At 34.1% G+C, this 21,238-nt stretch overlaps 2 protein-coding genes across 3 annotated transcripts; one reads left to right on the forward strand and one right to left on the reverse strand.

Annotated features, from left to right (window-relative positions):
* Positions 1–7,516: 7,516 nt before the first annotated feature.
* On the reverse strand, positions 7,517–11,200 carry LOC143567367 (protein XRI1-like). Of its 2 annotated transcripts, none has more exons than XM_077053808.1 (9): positions 11,070–11,200; positions 10,113–10,159; positions 9,885–10,004; positions 9,656–9,804; positions 9,514–9,577; positions 9,051–9,150; positions 8,929–8,963; positions 8,771–8,854; positions 7,517–7,999 (listed from the first exon to the last, which is right to left on the reverse strand). In XM_077053808.1, the coding sequence occupies exons 1-9, from the start codon at positions 11,090–11,092 to the stop codon at positions 7,722–7,724; spliced, it is 900 nt and encodes a 299-aa protein (XP_076909923.1). In that variant the 5' UTR covers positions 11,093–11,200; the 3' UTR covers positions 7,517–7,721. The 2 variants fall into 2 exon arrangements, with proteins under 2 accessions (XP_076909923.1, XP_076909922.1); XM_077053807.1 differs by having other exon boundaries at positions 9,514–9,592.
* Positions 11,201–11,798: 598 nt separating this feature from the next.
* Positions 11,799–13,578, forward strand: LOC143567388 (putative protein FAR1-RELATED SEQUENCE 10). Its single transcript, XM_077053826.1, has 5 exons — positions 11,799–11,944; positions 12,056–12,165; positions 12,279–12,373; positions 12,474–12,947; positions 13,156–13,578. The coding sequence occupies exons 1-5, from the start codon at positions 11,799–11,801 to the stop codon at positions 13,576–13,578; spliced, it is 1,248 nt and encodes a 415-aa protein (XP_076909941.1).
* Positions 13,579–21,238: the final 7,660 nt, after the last annotated feature.

The following is a 21,238-nucleotide window of genomic DNA, read 5'->3' on the forward strand; positions in this document are numbered from 1 at the left end:
AATTTGTTTTTTAGTTTGCCTATGATTTAAGCAATAAAATTTTATTTTTTGTCACTAGAATGTTTTAACAATTTAAACTTGTGGGTATAGTAAATAGTAATATAGTATGTAACATAATTTAACCTGTTAAAATACTAAAATGAACATTAAGGTAGCGTTTGGTATGCATGAATGAGATACGGAATGGAATGGACCATTATGATGGAATGAAAAAGAATGTGCTTGGTTGGTCAATGGAATGAAATCACTCATTACCATGTTCATTCTATTCTCTATAAAACATCTCATGCATTTCTTCCACTCCCCCCTTGTTTTTTTTTTTCATTCCATCCATTTTTCACACTATATCACCTCCACCACCTTCTCACTACTACTACCCATTGTCCTCTCACCACCACCAACTTTGCCGCACGCCACCACTCATTATCCAACACCACCACCACCCACCTTTGCTGCCACCACAAACCACCCACCACCCCCTACCATTGTCGCCCACCACCGCCACCACCAACCATCGCTTCCGACCGTCACCACTGCCCGCCAACCGCCACTTACTATTGCCATCGCCATCGACTATCACCACCACCAATCGCTCCCACCCATCGCTGCCCACCACCACCACCATTCCACCGCCACACACTACCATTTTCATTTTTTCTTTCTTTTTCTAGCTTACTAAAAAATAAAAATTAACAATTCATATCATTCCCACATGGTAACCAAACATATCAATGAAATGGTAATGATCAATTCCATTATCCCGTCCATTCCATTCTCTCGCTCATTCTATTCCATCTCCTATTCCATTACCCCATACCAACAAGCATTTTAATGCGGCTTGTTTCATGATGTCAAGTTTATTTATTTATTTTTTTTGTCACTAGAAATTTTTTTACATTGGATGGCTCACTTGAGTGGTCATGTAGTGTGAGAGGAGGAAGGAGAGAAATGAGGAAAGAATATAGATGTAGTGAACTGGCGATGTCGGAAATTCTATATTGTTCGAGACGCTCCAATATGGACGAATTTAATTGGTCTAGACAACTAAAATGTTTAATGTTAGCATGAACGCGCGCCCCATATGTCAACTTTTGTATGAAAACGCACTCAAAGTAGACAAATCGGATAAATATGTGTTCCATGTGAAAATAGATAGATATGTTTTTATTTCTTGAAAATTTGAATTATAAACACTTAACATTTTCTTCAAATTTTAAAGGCTTATTATTTACTGTATATGTTATGATATATTATTTACTTAGAAAATTAATCCAATTTACAGTTTCTCTTTTTTGAAAATTAAAATTAATTTTATTATATGTAGTAGTGTTTTTAAATTTAAAAAAAATAAGAATTGGAAAAATAGTTTTTTATAATTTTTTTAAAACTATACTTCATTAACTTAATTTTCTTATAACTTAATTAAAAACAAGTTTTATGTATTAGTATAGTAAAACAAAAAAAATGTGTGGAAATCTTCCTGAATCACACGGTCGACCATTAATTTCTTTGTACGTTACATGTAAAGATATTAAATTATTTTCCACGGGACCCATTAAAATTGTACGCTTCATACGATCTAAACAAATAATAAACGTGACAAGTTTCGAGTGTCTCATCCCGGAGTGGGTTTATTTCGGGAATTGAATTAAAGACAATATTTATTATGAATTTGAACAATTTATATGCTTTCTTTTCATTGTATTAATTCTGTTTTTAAGGCATTGTCATCCTTTTGGTTATTAGATAACCCGTAGTCCCTCCCCCCCCCCCCCCCCCAAAAGATGTGTAGAAGTGGCGGTGTCCGAAATTGCTAGAGAAGCTCCAAAACGGACGGACTTAAATGACCTAGACTACTCAAATTATTGTTAGCATGAACAGACACTTCATATGTTAACTTTTGTGTTATAACTCATTGAAAACGGACAAATCGGGTGCGTGACACATGCATTCTTTGTGTGAAAATGCGCAAATATGCGTTTTAATTTGTTTTCTAATTTTTAAAACTTATCATTTTCTTCTAATTGTAAAAACTTATTATTTATATGTTATAATATATTATTTATTTTGAAAATTAATTGAAGTTCCAGTTTTTCTAAACTAAAATAATTTTATTATATGTATTAGTGTTTTAAAATAAAAATATTTTACAAAGTTAAAATGAGTTTTATATCTTTTCGAACTTTAATACATATATCTAAGTTTTTATAACTTAATTAATAAGAAGTTTTATATATTAATGTAGTAAAACAAAATATTTGTGTGCAAATCTTAGTGTATCTCATTGTTGGCCATTATTTTTTTTGTACGTTACACGCAAAGATTTTATTGCACTAAGATTTGTACGCATCATACTATCAACACAAATAATACATGTGTCGAGTCTCAAGGGTCTCAACATGGAATGCGTTTATTTTGGGAATTTGAAAAGCCAATATAGTTTTATTACCATATATAAACCATATGGTAATCATAGTTAAATGAAAGGTTCTTTCATCTAAAGGTGTGAGTTGGGTTAGAAACTAAATTCACAAGTTGCGTGCTGCTAAGAGCATCAAGAACGCTCGGTTTTGACATATATTGTAATTCCAAGCTCCATTAAAATCTACGGATATTCAAGTTTGTGCATGCTTCCTGTACGTTGCATTCATTTTCTACATCTAATCTTCTCATGAGTATATCTAGTTTCACACGTATTATATAAAACTATTCTTGAAGAGGGTTGAGGCGTAGTTTGTAATTGAAACCTTTATGAAATATAATATTATAAGACAAAATTGAAAAACAAATATTCTTAAACATCTTCCTAAATACTTTCTACAAGTGCTAATGATCAATCTATACAAACTATATTTTGTAGAGGACATTGTGATGCACCAGAGCAAGCGTTTTGCGGCTGAATATCCACAAACGCTCAACATGGGAAACAGTTCAATCAACAGTACTAGAAATTACTACAACAACATTAACAACATGGGAGATAACTCCATTGGATTTAATAGCAATGAAAACAACTACAGACTCATAGATCCTCAACTTTCTACCCTCCAAACCAGTCCAACTTCTACCATTATATCCCGTCCTACCAATAATATTATCCAGAACTGGACCGTATTTTTAGGTTTCGTTCGGTTCATAACCGAGTTAAACGGTTCTTGTCGGAACTGGTTTTCAATTAAACATTTAAATATGAACTATTAGAAGCTGCAAGAAACAAGCTGCAATCCGGAAAATAAAACATTATCATATCAGCATATTATATTTTAATGGAGTAGATTGAGAATTGATTATAATGACTCAAAATATTACAGAAAACAATTATATTTTAAAACAGATTTAGGGCCGTGGAAGATGATTATCGTTAAGGCATTTTATACAACCGGGAAAGTAAGAACGTGGGTGCGCTAGTACATGGAAGTTGGAATGCCTACAAAATATATAGGATTTTAGATATAATCTTTAAAGTTTAAACCTAACCCGGTTCTAGCAGTTCTATAACTAGAACTGCTGGTTCTAACCGGAACCGAACCGGGAAACGTTTTCACCAAAATGTAATAACCGGACCCGAAATACAATAATGGTTCGGATCTTGAGGTTCGGTTCCGGTTCCCCGGTTCTAGCGGTTCGAAACCGCGAATTGCTCACCCTAAAGTATCATATGAAAACTGACATGAAGTTCTACACGGATATGTTGAGGGACAATATCCCATTAAATAATGTGAATAATCAAAATGTAAACATGATAATAGATAGTGGAATTAGTTATGGAACGATGAAAGTTCAGTTTTATATTAAATGTTATTTATTTTTTAATTGTTTACCTACATATATGTAGGTTCTATGAATATATGAAGTTTTTTATTTAAAGAAGAAAAATAAAAATATAAGACATGTATAACAGTATAAATATTGCATTTTAACAACAAACCAAAATAAAAATCCAGATTTGAAAAATAACTACTATCATACATATTATATTTCTCATTTTTTTATAACTAGATAATGTCTTTTTCTAAACAATTTTCAAAATATTAAAATGTTAATTTTATATATATATTTTTATTAATTTTATGCAAACAAGTTATAAACTCATTTTTAACGCAATAAATAATATATTTTATATTTTTTTCCAGATTACTTAACATTTTATTTTCATAATTGTAATTACATACCTAATTTTAAGAATACTAAAGTTAACTTTTGACTTATAACTACACCGAAAATAATAATATTAACAGGGAAAAATCTAAAATTAGTTTTAAAATTCAAGTTATGTCATAAAATTTAAAAACTCTTACTGATTTCGGTTTCCTTATCTTTAGATTTCAACAAAATTCGCTCTATTGACATTATATATATTGTTTTTGTAGTTATTATGTTTTTTCATAAAACCCGTGTAATCTCAAAGAAACACAACAACAAATAATGTTAGTTAGTCAAATTGTTTATTTTAAGGCAAATCATTGTAAATTGTATTGTACGATGACTATGTATTAACAATATACTATAACTCTATAAGTATATTATTAATTGCATTACGATTATTTATTAAATATTTTATATTAATTAATTATCCGTATAATACATAATTTTTAAGAAATTTTCATATATATCTACACGATACGTTTACCTTAAACAAACTCTCTAAACGTACTCCTAAGGCTACACACACGTCCCCCATGAGACTAGAACCGTTAAAATCATTTTAGAAGCAATAACTTTTCGATCATGCACTTGTCGTTAGACTCCAAGCACTTTTGGTACACATACCTTACAAATCATGTCCATCTATGTACTCAAGTGTGTGGGCCATTATTTAAAGAAACAAGTAAAATACATTAACTAAATATGAGTTGTAATTGAGAGTGCACAAAGCATGATCAAGCTAGATGTGTGAGTTCACATTATCCACACCCAAGTGGACCCAACATAGAGGTGTAGTACCACGTTTGGTGGCACATGAGACATCTTAATACAATGGTGAATGCATCCGGTAACCATGTACAAAGGTGTATATATATGTGTGTCTATGTTTGGAGTCTAACACCAACACTCCACAAATAAGAATACACAAGATGGCCCCGGGATCATCTTCTTCACCAACATTGTTCTTTGGCACCACAAGCACAGAAAATAACATGGTGGTCATGAACAAAGCAATCAATCTCAAGTCTCTAGCGAAAATAACATGGAGTTCATGAACCAAAGCAATCAATCTCAAGTCTCAAGCAAGTTCTTTAATATTTTTATTTAATTACTCTATTATCTTGTGCTACTTGTGTATTTGATTTTTTCTTTAATGAGTAGTGTTTACATCACATAGAAGGTAAAGATGCAACAAGCTGCACCGCTAGCTAGCCTTTTTTGTGTAATATTTAATAAGAAACTTGAAAAGTATAACCAACCAGAAATTAACTATTTGTGAATTGTTTTGATATCAACTTGGAGAAATTTACTTATTTTACTTTCACATATATAATAGTTTATTTTTACTAATTTGGAACTTTGTTTTATTGATGACAGGTCCAAATGCAGATAATGCAATAAGAGTATCACCCAACACTCAATTGTATACATACAGGTATGTTTGTGAAGTATGCATCAAAGGGTTTCCAAGAAGGCAGAATCTGGCACATCACCAACGAGTTCACAACCATTCTCGTGCCTAAGGAGACAATGGAGATGGGCGGAAGTGCAAGACTTTGGAACAACGGCAGCAACAACACCGACTGTAGCCCCATCCAACCGCACTTGAACCAAGATGGATTTTGGTTTTGAAAAGTCGTATCGTATTTCTGAATTTCAGTTTATTGTTATTTCTGTTTCTGTTTCTTTGAATTTCTATTTGGCATCGTATTTTCTTATCTCAGTTTGTTTTTCTGTTTTCCTATGATTCAAGCAATAAAATTTTATTTTTTGTCACTAGAATGTTACAATAGTTTAAACTTGCAGGTATAGTATACTAACACAACAACTTAACAACATGATAAGTGAAAAAATAATAAAATGAACATTGAGCATGTTAATACAGCTTGTTTTATGATGTCAAGTTTAATTCACAAGGCTACACAAGAAACATTTTTTCATCGATGTAGGCCGTTTATGCTATTCGGATGGCTATCACTTGAGTGGACATGTAATGTGAGAGGAGGAAGGAGAGAGAAGATAGATGTGGTGACATAGCCGTGTTCAAAATTTTAGAGTGCTCAAGATCTTCAACACGGACGGACTTAACCGTCTAGACTATTAAACTTTAAAAAAACGTCTATTGTTAGTGTGAACACGCCCCATATGCCAACTTTTGTGTGAAAATGCACTCAAAATGGACAAATAGGATACATGTCTTTTTTGTGTGAAATTACATAGATATGTTTTTATTATTTCAGAATTTGAATTTTAAATACTTAACATTTTCTTCAGATTTTAAAAACTCATTATATAATAAATATGTTATGACATATTATTTTCTTTGAATATTAATTAAATTTACAGTTTTTTTTTCAAAAATTAAATCACTTTTATTATATGTATTAGTGTTTTTGAATAAAAAAAGTACACTTCTTTTTTTTTTGAAACAAGAGTTTTTATAATTATTTTTAAATTATACTATATAAACTTAAGTTTTCTTTGTACATTACACGTGCATATATTAACTATTATGTGGGACCCGTTAAGATTTGTACGTCTCATACAATCTGAACAAATAATACACGTGACAAGTCTCAAGTGTCTCATCATGGAGTGGGTTTATTTCGGAAATTGAATTGAAGACGATATATATTTTGAATTAATTTGCCTATTCTTTTTTTTTGAACGACCAACAAACTGAGAATTGTCTAGGTACCCTGTACGGAGTGACCCAATGGTAAAATGCCCCCATCAGCTAGCCCAACCCAGCCGTACAAAGCATTTAAGCGTCTCCAAATTATCTCCAGTTTCAGAAATAACCCGCCCACTAATGATAAAACATGGACGCCCTCAAGAACCTGGTATTTTTTCGTTAAGTCACCCACCCACCCAATCAATTTAAATAACCCTAAAGCAACCTGCACATAAAAGTAACCGGTTTTAACAAACATTCATTATCCAACCCATCCATTTAGTGCCATAAAAGTATGGACTTTATTGCACCAACTCTTGTACATACCATCAAATACGGGCACTTGCCTATTAAACACCCATATCCATGTAATACAATTATGAACTTTTATGACAATTTTGAATCATTGAACCATACATCAAACACACAAGTGGAGTAACACCACAATTTAAACCAACCTTTTTCACCACCCCTTACTACCTTTGCGATTTTTGGTTCATTTCTTGGCTCAATACTTATGACGCACTACATGCATCGATCCATACACCCCATCAAAATTTAAACCGGTTCTCGGTTTGATGCACTGCAAGCATCCAAACACCCCATTATGAGATAGACAACCAGACCCACCCCCACCTTGATAAGAACATATCACAAAAACAACATACAAATACAAATTAGTTTTAGTTGTATTTTTCTACATACAAAAAGATAAAAACAGGAATCTGCCAACTAAAACCATTTCATCAAGATACAAACACTTTGCATAGTTTGATAACTTAATCATGACCACCAAAATGCTTCTCTTTTAACCTTTTCTCTTTGGTCTTTTTCTCATTTTTAAGGAGATATTATTACTCACAAAAAGACTAACTAAAAGGACCAAAATACCCTTCCTTGATCATCCTTTGGTTCTCATAATAGTAATACTTCCTTTTCCCCCTTCGGTTCGAATCTTGGTTTGACCAACAACGGGTTTGCCTGAGAAGGCGGAAGTCGGGTATGATTTAGTGGCATTTTCCTTATTGTACTTTAATTTTGAGGGCGGTGGAGTCAATATTTTCTGGTTTATGTCTTTTATGGTAACGGCTCCTTGCATACCGCATGGTTTTACAAAGTCGAATGGAAGCACAACCGATGATGTCGTCTTTGTTGGCTTCTTGATAAAAGACCTTTTTCCTAAACATTAGAAGAAGCCAAGATTAAGATCAATCAAGAAAACGGGTTCTCGTGAAAATGGGTTCATGTAAAAATGGATCAAACATGTCTTTGGATAAACTTTATTTGATATAAAAAAATATTTATTTATTTATAATTAATGCATTAACTATTACTAAATTAATATATAGTTTGTTACATTAACGAGCTCGAGCTCGAGCGACCCAATTAATTAATATAAAGATATAAACTTTATTTGATATAAAAAATATATTTTTATATAAAAAATTATTTTATGTAAAAATATTATTAAATAAACTAAATAATATACGGAGTTAAATACGGTTTTCGCCCCTTTTAGTTTGGCAAAAATCTCGGTTTTGGTCCAAAACCTTTTATTCACAGATTTAGTCCATGTGGTTTCCTTTTTTCCCATTTTAGCCCAAGACACTAACACCTTTAGTTTCTTATCACTTATCCTAAATGGAAGGGTATTTTAGTCATTTTAGTTAAACTATATAATTACAAGTATAAATATATATATGGAAACACTTAACATGTATACAAAAAAAAATAATAATAATAATAATAATAAACAAGCTGAGCCCAAGCTTTAGATAGAGCTTAAACTAGAGCTCTCTTATGTAAACGAGCCGGGCTTGAGACTAGTTGAGCTCGGGCTCCGGCGGCTCGGCTCATTTGCACCTCTAATTTAAACTATCAGAAATGGTATTTATTTGAAATTAAACATAAACGAAATGAGAGAAAAAAAAGATTAAAAATGAAACAAACCTTTTAAGGTGATATTTTTACGAGTAGGCGTGAGGAGTGTTTGACTGGCACCGCATCCGTTCTCGCGTTCAAAATCATTTGACTCTATAAAGTTATGATTTAGTAACAGATATTACATATAAGTGAAGATTATGAAATATTAGATATAGTTTGTGTACCGGTAAGATCAATCTGGACATCAGCAGATGGATTCCTGTTTTGCACATATTGGTAATTAAGTTAATATTCCAGTCGTTAATAGTTAATTTAATGAATTACCATAGAGTTTATAGAAACATACGAATCATCAATATTTAAATGCATTTCCGTATCGCTTATTAAACAATCGGCTAGCCATTCCTCTGAAGACAGATCTAGACCCTCGTTACCAGATGTGTCATCTAGAAACAACGAATTAACTGGTCATAATTAATATAAGGATTTTAGTATTATTGAAATATGGTAGATGATCCAAGTACAAATTTTTATAAGAAACAATCATGGAGGTGTTGGTAGGCATGTAAACATTTGGAACGAACATTAACGAGACGTGTCGTGTCCGTTCGTTTAACTTTAACCGAGCAAATGATCGAACACGAACAATTAAGTGAACGAGGTTTCTTGTTCGTGTTTGTTCGTTAACAAAATGAATATGTTCATGTCTGTTTATGTTCATTCCTTAAAATAATAATTACAATGTGAAAACGGTCAAATTTGTGTAAATGCAAGTAAAAGTCAACTGTGAGGTTAAATTAAAGTCAAACCTGCAAATCCAGCAACCCATTGATTCATATCAGATAAAGCTTCATCCATCGAAGTATCCCATTCCTGCTCGTTTAACACCTAAAATAACATAACTTATTTCACTTGATTAAAAATAAAAATTTGAAAATAAATTTAACCAACCTTAGATTTTAGATATACAGACGAATAGTCCTCTTCACAAAATGGCATAACATCCATATCCGAAATTTCATTATCAAAATGCAGCATTCGGCGTCTTTTTGCTTGTGAAAATGCTTCTTTACATGGCTCGGTTTCCTTGTTTATGTTATCTGCATTTTTATTCCTTGTATTTAAATTATTAATGTCACAAGTTTATACCTATGTTAGAACAAAAAAGTTAAAATGTTACCATTGTAGTTAACTTGGTAATCCAAATCCTCTAAGGCCTTTGCTGGAGTCGTTTCATTAAACACGCACGAAAGATCATCTTGATTCTCGGTTACGTTGTTCCATAGGCTATTAGAAGCATCTGCTTACAACCATTTTAACCGATTAATATTAAAAAAAATACTATCATATGTTGATCATGTTAATGAGAGATAAACGATAAGCAATCGTATGCTGAACCGAATCTTACTTGTTTGCAAACTGTAGTCTTCATCTTGCCAATCCCACATTTCCTTGCTGAAATTTAACATAAAAGAATATTATGAACAAAATCAAAGTCCCGATCCTTAACTTCATTTTGATTCTTAATTTATCAAGCAAAAGACTTTGACATGAACCCGACAATTTGAATGGGTCGTGTTTGCAGGTTGGCGGATCCAACCGCACATGAACATGAACACAGCCCATATATTCGCTGGTTGACCTGAAGCCGACCCGTTTGACCTGAAAATTATTTTTTTTATCTTTCCAACATATTAACATGTTAAATTTATATTTTTAGAACAAAGAATACAAATTTATACAAAACAATTACATTTTAATTATAAAATGTGATGCCGATTTCCTTATTATTTATAAAAAATTATATTTTTACAACAAAGAATACAAATTTATACAAAACAATTACATTTTAATTATAAAATGTGATGCCAATTTCCTTATTATTTATAAAAATTTATATTTTTACAACAGAGAATACAAATTTATGCAAAACAATTACATTTTAATTATAAAATGTGATGCCAATTTCCTTATTATTTATAAATTTTGGCACAAAATACCCAACCCATTTATTTAACTTCTAACACAAAAGACATTTTAAAAAAATAAAATGAAAATAAACAGGTTAAACGGGTCAACCCACGAACCGGCCAGGTTGACCCATACCCGACCCATTTAGCTAAATGGGTTCTCGGGTTTGACCCGAACCCGTTTACCCCGACCAAGCAGAAGTCATGAAATGAAGCAAAAGCAAAGTCTGAAATACTTAACAAAATGGGCATAACATAACATAATCTATCTGCATTGTTCTCAAACCACATAACAAATCATATAAATAAGCTATAATAAAGATAATAACCAGTAGATTAAAAAGCCCTAAAACAAATGAAGAAGCAGAGTGGTGTGAATTAGTGTTAAGACTTACTTGTCAGCATCATTGTAGTTCATTTGATTTGAGTGAATAATAATAATAATAATAATAATAACTGGAACGAAATGAAATGAGAATAGACAGTTGAAGAGGTGTGTAGAAGAAGGAATAGAATAGAAGTAGTTTTGGGAAACTGTGAAATGGGTATGGAAACTGCCGCAGGCAATCGCACCACAACCCCTTTTTTTAGGAATCTGTATGTATGTATATGTAGATATGTAATGTATCTATGTTTATACAGCTAAACGACACTATACTTTTTGTTAGATTTATGTGTTATAATAAATATATGTCGATATGAATAATATCTATATCTAGTCTTGTTTCTCAAAGGGTGATGTTAGAGACACCACTCAAAAATTAAAACACCCACTCACTACGCGGCTTATCGACCGATCCGCTGCGGATCACACCTTTTTGTCCTATTATGTCAACAGGTTTTGTCTTATTATGTTTGTACCAAATACGCGGCTGATTGAGCGATCTGCCGCTTATCGAGTACACATCAACATCGGCATATCAAATCCGTCATAAACCGTACCTAATACGCCGAGGATCGATCGATCCGCCGCTGATCAAGTCAATAATTTAATTTTGGCACATCCGTCTCCCTTTCTCTACATATATCATGCTCATTTCTCATATATCATCAAAATATTGTAGACAATACTTTTTGTTGATTAGATATAGAAAGCATTTGTGTTTTGTGTTTGTTAAACTATAATGGATTTATATGATATTTTGTTTGGTGACGGGAACGACGAGCAGTCGGGCTACGCATACAACGATCAGCCGGAGCAGTCGGGCTTGCCAGATTTGAATGAACTTCGCGACTTGAACCATGAGCCGGGGTATGGAAATATCGAGCAGTAAGACTTACCAAATCCTGACCAGGTTATTTAGTGTGTTTATATAGTACAACAACGCGTTATTTATTTTTTAAATATTATACGTTGTCTTGCCAAAATATTTTTTATCAGGGGTATATCATATACGGCAGTAGTCACCCTTCGTGGCCGGAGGATAATAGGACATCGTCTAATACATATGAGGCCAGAGTCGAGGAGTCTTATTGTCACTCTTCGTAGCAGTTATATGTAGACGGTCCGTATTACGGAACTCAGAATTCGTACCAGTTACCTTTAAGAGAGCAACCATACATGTCAAGACCAGTCACGAGCAACGTCGTTGATGGCATTTAAGAGGGTCACCGCGAAGGAGGCGATGACGATGTTGATGATGATGATGATGATGGTGGTAGTGGTGATCGTTTCATACGGGAGACGTCATTTTCTTATGTAACTAATAATGTATAACCTATTTTTTTTAAAAAAAATTATTATTATTCTTTTTCAACACGTTACTAAATATTACTTTATTTACATTGCTTGATATCAGTATTTTGATTCTGTTGCTGAGTTGGTGGATTGGGTTAAGAAGACAGGACGTGAGCATGGTTGTGTTATCTCAGTCCAACGTTCAAGGGAGAGAAGTGTTAAACTTGTATGCAATCGAGGTGGGGAACCAAAACTCAAGGGAACGGTGAGGCATACCGGGAGTATTAAAAGGGGTTGTCCATTTAAACTTGTCGGGAGGTACAACGCGCCAGGTGATTGTTGGAAGGTAGAGGTTGTCAACGAGACGCACAACCACGATCCCGTTTTGTTTGAGGAGGGGCGCCCGACACTAAGGAAACTGACCGACGAGGAAATTGATATGGTTGCGACGTTGCATAGGCAGGGTCTGAGGCCTGCTAAAATTAAGTCAGCCCTAAAGAAAAGCTTTCCCGGTAACAAATGTATTACTAGGGATATAAACAACGTCGTGAAGGTTCTTCGTGACCAAGATAAAATTGGTGACACCCCCATGCAGGTACTTGTTGTCAGAATATTATTATTTTGTAAGTGTCTTTTTAATATATATTATTTTGAATATATATTGTTTTGTTTTATCATATATAAAAAATATATATTCTGTAAGATTTAATAAGAATATTATTAATAATATCATTTTATTATAATTATCATGTTTAATAAGAATATTTGTAATATTTATTAATTTTTTGTTAAACCCAATGTAGGTACTTGAAAACTTTCTTCAAACCCATGGGTTTACCTTTTACACATGGGAGAATCCTTCCACCAATAGGACGGAGAATGTTTTCTTTTCTCATGAGAAGTCGCATACCATGTGGCGTGTGTTCCCAGATTTGCTGCTGATTGACACGACGTACAACACCAACATGTACAAGTGGTCGTTCGTTCAGTTTGTTGGTGTGACGTCGACATCAAAGTCTTTCTGTATTGCGCACGCAGTTATCTTTAGGGAGCAAGAGTGTAACTTCACATGGGCCCTTGAACGCCTTAAAGACATGCTCGTCGACTGCAGGGAGCCGCGTGTCATCCTGACTGACAGGGACCAAGCCTTGATGAATGCCTGTGAAACAGTCTTTCCCAATGCTACCAAAAACCTTTGTAGGTGGCACATCATGCAGAACATATAGAGAAAACATAAGAGTCTTTTCCAGGATGATATCTCTAAATCATTCAATTACTGGTGGAAAGTATTGTATGAGTCGCCAACAAAATCTATGTACGACTATAACTGCGGTCAAATGGAAGCCGCGTTAGCTGGACACGGCAGACGTGGTAAGTCTTTGTCCTTTATGTAAACATGATTTTAGATTCTAGTTGTACATTGCCTAAATTGTTTTTTTTATTATTTGTTTGTAGAGGCTTGGTATTATATTCGCGACAACTGGTTGGTACCCTACAAAGAGAAGTTCGTGTCGTGCTGGATTGACGACCGACTAAACTTCGGCGAGCATACAACAAACAGAGTAGAGGGCCAGCACGCAAACTTGAAGAGACACCTTTCGGGGCCAAACAATTCGCTAGACTCTATTGCGGCGTTTGCCCTTGAAGTCGTGAATTCCCAAATGGAAGAAATCAGTGCGACCCTTGAAGACTCTCGTGTTAGGATCAAGAAGTACCATCAGTTGACTTTGTTTGAAAAGCTACATAACAGGGTGTCACTTTTTGCTATCGCTAAACTTGACAAAGAGCTGACCTTGCTTGACACATTGCTAGATACGGGGTCGGAGTGCGACCACCGGTTACAAACATCATGGGGCTTACCGTGTGCTTGTAAGCTTAACTGGCACACTATTAACAATATACGCATTCCATTAAAAGACATAGACCCCTTTTGGAGGAAGCTCGATTTCAGTCTGGCGTCTGTTGGACACAAAGAACCAGACTATGAAGCGGAACTGGAACATGTGAAAAAACAAGTTCTAGGACTAAACAACCGAATGCAAAAAAAAAGTTTATTCTCAAAGATAATGTCTGTTTTTTCTGGGAAATCAAACAAGGAGGAGCCTGAGAAACGTGACGACCCTAGGAGGCGTCCAAATCTAAACCAACAAGCCAAGAAAAGAGATACCCCTAGACAGAGCTCGTACTCCCCGTCCCGGTCAACTGATCCCCACAGACACAGCTCCTACGCCCCCTCCCCGTCATTTGATCCCCACAGGCACAGCTCCTACACTACCTCCCCGTCATTTGATCCCCACAGGCACAGCTCCTACGCTACCTCCCCGTCATTTGATCCCCACAGACACAGCTCCTACGCCCCCTCCATGTCTTTTGATCCCCACAGACATAGCTCCTACGCCCCCTCTATGTCACAGCAACCAACACCCGAAGCCCCCACCCAATCGTTGTCGCGTTCCTAGTCTCAGTCACATGCCCGGTTTAAGATACCTAAACCACCGAAACGCTCATCTAAAAAGCATGAAACTCCAACCGACCTTCGTTTTCCATTACTGCGTGACCCTAAGGGTGTCCCAATCATAGAAAGTTATAGGCACCTCATTCCAACCTGGGCATACCCATTCATTTCAGGAATAAAAGATATAAAGCCAGATGGTAATTGCGGTTTTAGAGCAATCGCTGTCGGCTTAGGCATGCGTCAACAGAACTGGAAGGTCAGAGCAAGCATGAGGAATGAGATGGTCACTAACAAATCCTGGTGGAGCCAAAGGTTGAACTATGAGGTAACAGGTAATTATGACACGGTTCGTGATTCGCTGGACTGCTCAACGTCCGCTTTATTCCAGCAAAAGAGTAGGTGGTTTAAGTTACCTGGGCACGGACACGTAGTGGCTCAGACGTATGATTGTGTTTTAATCAACCTCCATCTGACCTCCAGTGAGAGTTACTTCCCAATGAGAATGAGTCCGGAACCACTATCTCAGATTCCGATAATAGTAGTGTTAAATGTTAAGGATAATCATTTGCTTAACATACAATTAGAATGGAATTTCCCTGTGCCGCTACCAGCACGTCAATGGGAAGGATACGCCAACGAAGCGGCGCACGAATGGAGGTCTTTGTACGAAGATCGTATAAAAGAGTATATGCAAATAAGGGAAACTTGGCGAGTGCAAGCTGAAGAGCCAGTTTATTTAGGATGATTTGTAAAATGTTTGTGTTATTAAATAAAAATAACTTGATAAAATATATAACTTTAAAAGGTGATTGTGTAGATGTTATTTTGAAAACGTGAGCGATCGATTTACCATGAGGTTTCCTGTGTCAACAAAGATGGCACCGATGCCTGTATTGGGTTTCCTGTATCAACAAAGATGGCACCCATAGTAAATCGCAAGAGCTTCCACAACGGTACTGTATAGGGTACCTTATTTAAAGTTATCCCGTGTATCCTGGCGGATTTGATAATCAGGTGGCTAGAGTGCTCCGACCAACAGAGATACGCGGGCTTCATGATTCTACCCCATTTTTAGTGGGGCAAAGAGAAATGATATTGGTTAAATATAAAATTGTGTTTTTATTAGTATAAATCTGTTTATATAAAACATGTTAAAAAATTATTTAAAAATATAAGAAATGATATTTAAAAAATACTATATTTTGTTAATATGTTTATTTAAAAAAATAACATATTTTTTAAACAAATATATTTGATGATATATTTGTTTAAAAATATAAAACATGATAACATGTATAACTTAAATATAATATATTTTTTAAAATAATATTTTCGAGAATAAATTTTAAATAAAAAATTATTTCAAAATATAAAACATTATATTTGATGATATATTTGTTTAAAAATATAAAACATGATAACATGTATAACTTAAATATAATATATTTTTTTAAATAATATTTTTGACAATAAATTTTAAATAAAAAATTATTTCAAAATATAAAACATTATATTTGATGATATATTTGTTTAAAATATAAAACATGATAACATGTATAACTTAAATATAATATAATTTTTAAAATAATATTTTCAAGAATAAATTTTAAATAAAAAATTATTTCAAAATATAAAACATTATATTTGATGATATATTTGTTTAAAAATATAAAACATGATAACATGTATAACTTAAATATAATATATTTTTTAAAATAATATTTTCGAGAATAAATTTTAAATAAAAAATTATTTCAAAATATAAAACATGATATTTAAAAATATAAAACATTATAAAAAATCTAACTTATAAATAATTTATTTTTTTAAAAATCTAACTTATAAAATATAACTTTTATGAGAAAATAAAAATTGCATTAAAAAAAACATAAATTAGAAAAAAAAATATAACAGAACCATAAATATTAAAATAATAATAAATATCTTCAAAAAGTAGATCGGATCCGCCGCTTAGGGGTCGATCCGCGACGGATTCTGCTGTAAATCGGATCCGCGGCTTAGTGGTCGATCCACGGCTTATCGAATTTATTTTTTGAAGATGTTAAATACCCACGGGTTCTAACCGTTCAAATCGCCAAAATCAAAATAAACGCTCAACCTTTCACTCAAAACATCCTCCAGATTATACCACCAAAACCACCATCGCCACCAGAAAATAATGACGACGGGGTCCGAAAATAACATCTACACAGTCATAATAATTTTCGTTCAGAAATAGCGGTGGCTGTGTGAATGTTATTTTGGAGTCCGTTATTATTACAAAATAAAGGCCCAGATAAAACCACATGTTGGCGGAAAATAATGACGACGGAGTCCGAAAATAGCTTCTATGCAGCCATAATAATTTCGTTCTCAGATAGTGGTGGCTGCTTAGATGTTATTTTGGAGTCCGTTATTATTACAAAATAGATTTTAAAAATATATATAAAAATATATATTTATTAATAATATATACAAAGTAGATTTTAAAAATTAATAATATATATAAAATAGATTTTAAAAATATATATAAAAATATATATTTTTCAAGTTGCATTCGGCTGTTTACATATATTTTAAAAATAATAGTGGTGACTGTGTAGATGCTATTTTGAACTTTTGAGCTACCAGTGCAACTGCCGTGAGCAGGCGGAACACTTTAGTAGTCCCCATTCATATATCCCGACGGTGTCCTTTACTTGGGATTTTGGTGATTGTGTCGGGAAGCATTGGTAGCTCTGTAATAAAGTCTCGTATCACCTCCATGGGGTGGGTTCCCAAATGTAATAAGGAAGATGGCACCGATCTTTGATGAATTCGGTGTCCCCACAAGCAGTCGCCTTGCATGATAGATCGCAAGGGCCAGCTGATGGAGGAAATATGTGGCATAACGGTACCTGTTTACGGTACTAGTTCCGGTGTATCTAGGAGTGCTCCGGAATTGACATTCCGGGTGGCTGGGGAGCTGCTGTCGGCCGGCCGAGATACCCGAGCGTAATAATTATCCACCATTTCTAGTGGGGGAAACCTGTAGCCGTGGGCCGGCAAAGAGCTGCTGTGTTGATGCTATTTTGAATTTGTATTTATTCAAATTTGATGTAATATCCAGTGCCTTTTGATGTATTTATTCAAATTTGTAATTTATTATTGGTTTAATATAAAATTTGTGTTGTTAATTGTTATTAATTCAATTCGTTTATATATTCAAATTTGTAATTTAGTATTGGTTCCATATCAAATTTGAGTTTTTATTAGTTTAAATCCGTTTGTATATTATGAATATATAATATTATTTTATATAAAATTTATTTATACCTTAGATAGTTTAATTAATATATATATATATATATATATACTACTAAGCGGCGGATCGAGCGATGTGCCGCGGATCGACGTTAAACACAACCCTAACCCGCCTCCCCCCATCAGTTTACACATTCCATCTCAAACAAACACCACATTTGACACTAAAACCCTAATTCGCCGTCCCCCAATAGTCCCGAACTTCGTCACCAACTCCGACACGGCAACAAAAAGGTAACTATGGTTTACTCTATTTTGATATAGGTGTTCATCAAACTGGTTGATTTAAGGGTTTTGATTAAGGGATGGATAGAAAACGGGTTTGGGTTACGGGTATGGTGTTTAACGGGTTTGGGTTTGTGATAAACGGGTTTGGGTTACCTTGTTCGATTGCTCTTGATTTAGTTAGTAGATCCGTAATTAGACTCTGTTATTGTTTATTTTTATAATTTTGGTTTCGGTTTGAGTTCAGATCAAATTTAGAGTGAATTAGATTATGATATGAATTGATAATTGGATAGTGTTTGTGTGGATTGTGGTTTGGATTTGGATTTAGCCGAAACAGAGGAATGGTTTTGGCTTAATTGGGTTTGATAATAATCAGGTTTGGGTTACGGTTTGACCCGGAAACGGGTTTGGGTTACGGGTTTGACCCTGAAACGGGTTTGGGTTACGGGTTTGACAAGGAAACGGGTTTGGCTTACGGGTTTGACAATAACCGGTTATATTTATGTGTTAACATAGATGGCGGATACATACATTTTCGGGGACGAAGTACTTGATGATTACGAGCATTTGAGGTTTGACCCGCAGTCCGATTATCAAATCCGGTTTACGCAGCTTCAGAAAATGGAGCCACAACCTTCCTCGACCTTGTCTACGGAGTTTATAAATATGGTTCGGGCGGAAGAGAGGATAGAAAGAATTGTTGGAAGAATACACCGTGGGAGAGATTGTTTACTGATGTATATAAAAATATACATCTTTTTAGCATCAAATAATCTCTAAAAACTGCAACTTTTATCGTATAATATAGTTAAAATAACTACTTATCATGTTAAAATGTATTTTCAGGTGAATCCAAGCCTCAAACGAAGAAACGAATGAAAAAAACAAAGAAAAACCAAAGAAAACAGCAAAACATGGGGCCGTGCTTCAGGAAACATGGGGCTGTGCTTTAGGAAACATGGGGCTGTGCTTTCAGAAAACACGGGGCTGTGCTTTTGAAAACACGTGGCTGTGCTTTTGGGAAACACGGGGCTGTGCTTTTGGAAGCACGGGGCCGTGCTTCTGGTCACTTTTCAGAAAAGACAAAAAAATCTACAAGAAAAGACAAAATAGTGAACAGCTGGACACGGGGCCGTGCTTTTGGAAGCACGGGGCCGTGCTTCCCTCTCAGAAATGACAAAAAGAATTAGCACATGTCATTAAAAAGCACGGGGGCGTGCCTTAGGAAGCACAGGGTCGTGCCTACCTTCCAGAAACGACAAAAAGAATTAGCACATGTCACTAAAAAGCACAGGGGCGTGCCTCAGGAAGCACGGGGCCGTGCCTACCTTCCAGAAACGACAAAATAAATCTGGCACATGTCATAAAAATGCATGGGGGCGTGCACACTAAGCACGGGGCCGTGCTTCTCACTCCAGATTGCCTATAAATAGAGGCTCTTGTGCCATTTGAAGAGTGTGCCTTGAAAAGAGTTCTATCCGATTCTCTCTTATAAAAATACACACTAACACTCACATAGAAGGTTTAGTGAAGAGTTTGAAGGCTTGGAGGTCATCACCATCAACCATCATCATCATCATCATTAAGAAGGAAGCTTCATCTACATTTGGTTAGATTGTTCCAAGTTTAATCATGTATTTGTTATTATCATCCATCTTAATGTTTATCATCATGCTCATTATGAGCTAAACTCCATTTACCATCTAAAATATATGAAGAAACTTTGTTTTACTTGATAATTATATAAAACATGTGGTTTAGTTTGGTAAAGTACATGGTTATCTTAAAATTATCTTTTGATGAGAAATGTTTCACCATCTTAAAATACTAATTCAAAGTTGGTGATTGTCAATTATATTAGCAATCATTCATGATCGATTCATGTTCTTGAAAGATAGAAACACTTTGATACATTATCGAAACATGGATCCATATATTGTACTTAGAAATGATGAGATATAAGTTATGATGTATTTCTCTAAACCCTGGTAATCCGAAAATGGCTTTGCTTAGGATATCAAATTAGTTAAAGAAGTCATATGTTAATGGAATGTGTAATTATAACCTACATAAATCAACCAAGGGGAGGTTGTGTGAGTTAACTACAACCACCCGAAGTTGTTAGAATTGGTATTTGAGAAATCAAAGTCAATTCTAATCATTCTACTTTACCAACTACTTGTCTACTTAAATTGACATTCTCAGGGTAGCATGCTATTAAGCATAGGATGGACTTGAAAATATGCATGCTATTATTCATTATGTCATAGAATATGTTCACTCCAAAATGAGGATCATAATTCTATCATATATTATTAGGACAAGACTATCACATGTTTAACTATTAATCATCAAGGAACAATGGAGTGGATTCTAGATATTAGATGGTAACCTTCGCATAATTGAATAACTCGTTTAGAATCTCTTGTCTTGGTCACCTATATATTATATATATAAGTATTTACATTTTATAAAAAGTTCAAAAATTAACCCCAAAATGATTAAAACCTCCGATTAAAGTAAAACAACGATTTATTATTAGAAACCTTTGTGTCCACGGATCGATACTTGGTTCTTACCAATACTATTCTACATACACGATAGGTACACTTGCCTATTTTGTGTGTGTTTAGTCTTTGTAGAAATCACTTTTATAAATTTAAAACACGATCTTGTGCAAAAGCTAAATATCCAATCTACCATCCTTTTATATTTTACAAGCCGCACGCGCAAGCACATCAAGTTTTTGGCACCGTTCCCGGGATACACGGTACGTTTCTAAGAACGATTCAAGTTTTAATTTAATCATTGTCTATAATTGTACAAAGTTTTAACTTCTATCTTATTTTGTTTTACCTTTATTTTTATTAAATATTAAAATATATAAATTTTACGGCTAG

Source organism: Bidens hawaiensis, unplaced genomic scaffold (genome assembly GCF_021521415.1).
Source record: "Bidens hawaiensis isolate Kalapana, Puna unplaced genomic scaffold, B.hawaiensis_p1.1 tig00023395_1, whole genome shotgun sequence".
Classification (NCBI taxonomy): domain Eukaryota; kingdom Viridiplantae; phylum Streptophyta; class Magnoliopsida; order Asterales; family Asteraceae; genus Bidens; species Bidens hawaiensis.

Coding starts and splice junctions, on each gene's coding strand:
- LOC143567367 (XM_077053807.1), bottom strand. CDS start 11,092: ATGAACTACAATGATGCTGACAA. Junction 10,160..11,069: donor AACTACAATGATGCTGACAA/GTAAGTCTTAAC, acceptor GTTAAATTTCAG/CAAGGAAATGTGGGATTGGC. Junction 9,151..9,513: donor ATGGGTTGCTGGATTTGCAG/GTTTGACTTTAA, acceptor CGTTGTTTCTAG/ATGACACATCTGGTAACGAG.
- LOC143567388 (XM_077053826.1), top strand. CDS start 11,799: ATGGATTTATATGATATTTTGTTTGGTGACGGGAACGACGAGCAGTCG. Junction 11,945..12,055: donor GGGTATGGAAATATCGAGCA/GTAAGACTTACC, acceptor ATTTTTTATCAG/GGGTATATCATATACGGCAG. Junction 12,166..12,278: donor TATTGTCACTCTTCGTAGCA/GTTATATGTAGA, acceptor ATGGCATTTAAG/AGGGTCACCGCGAAGGAGGC.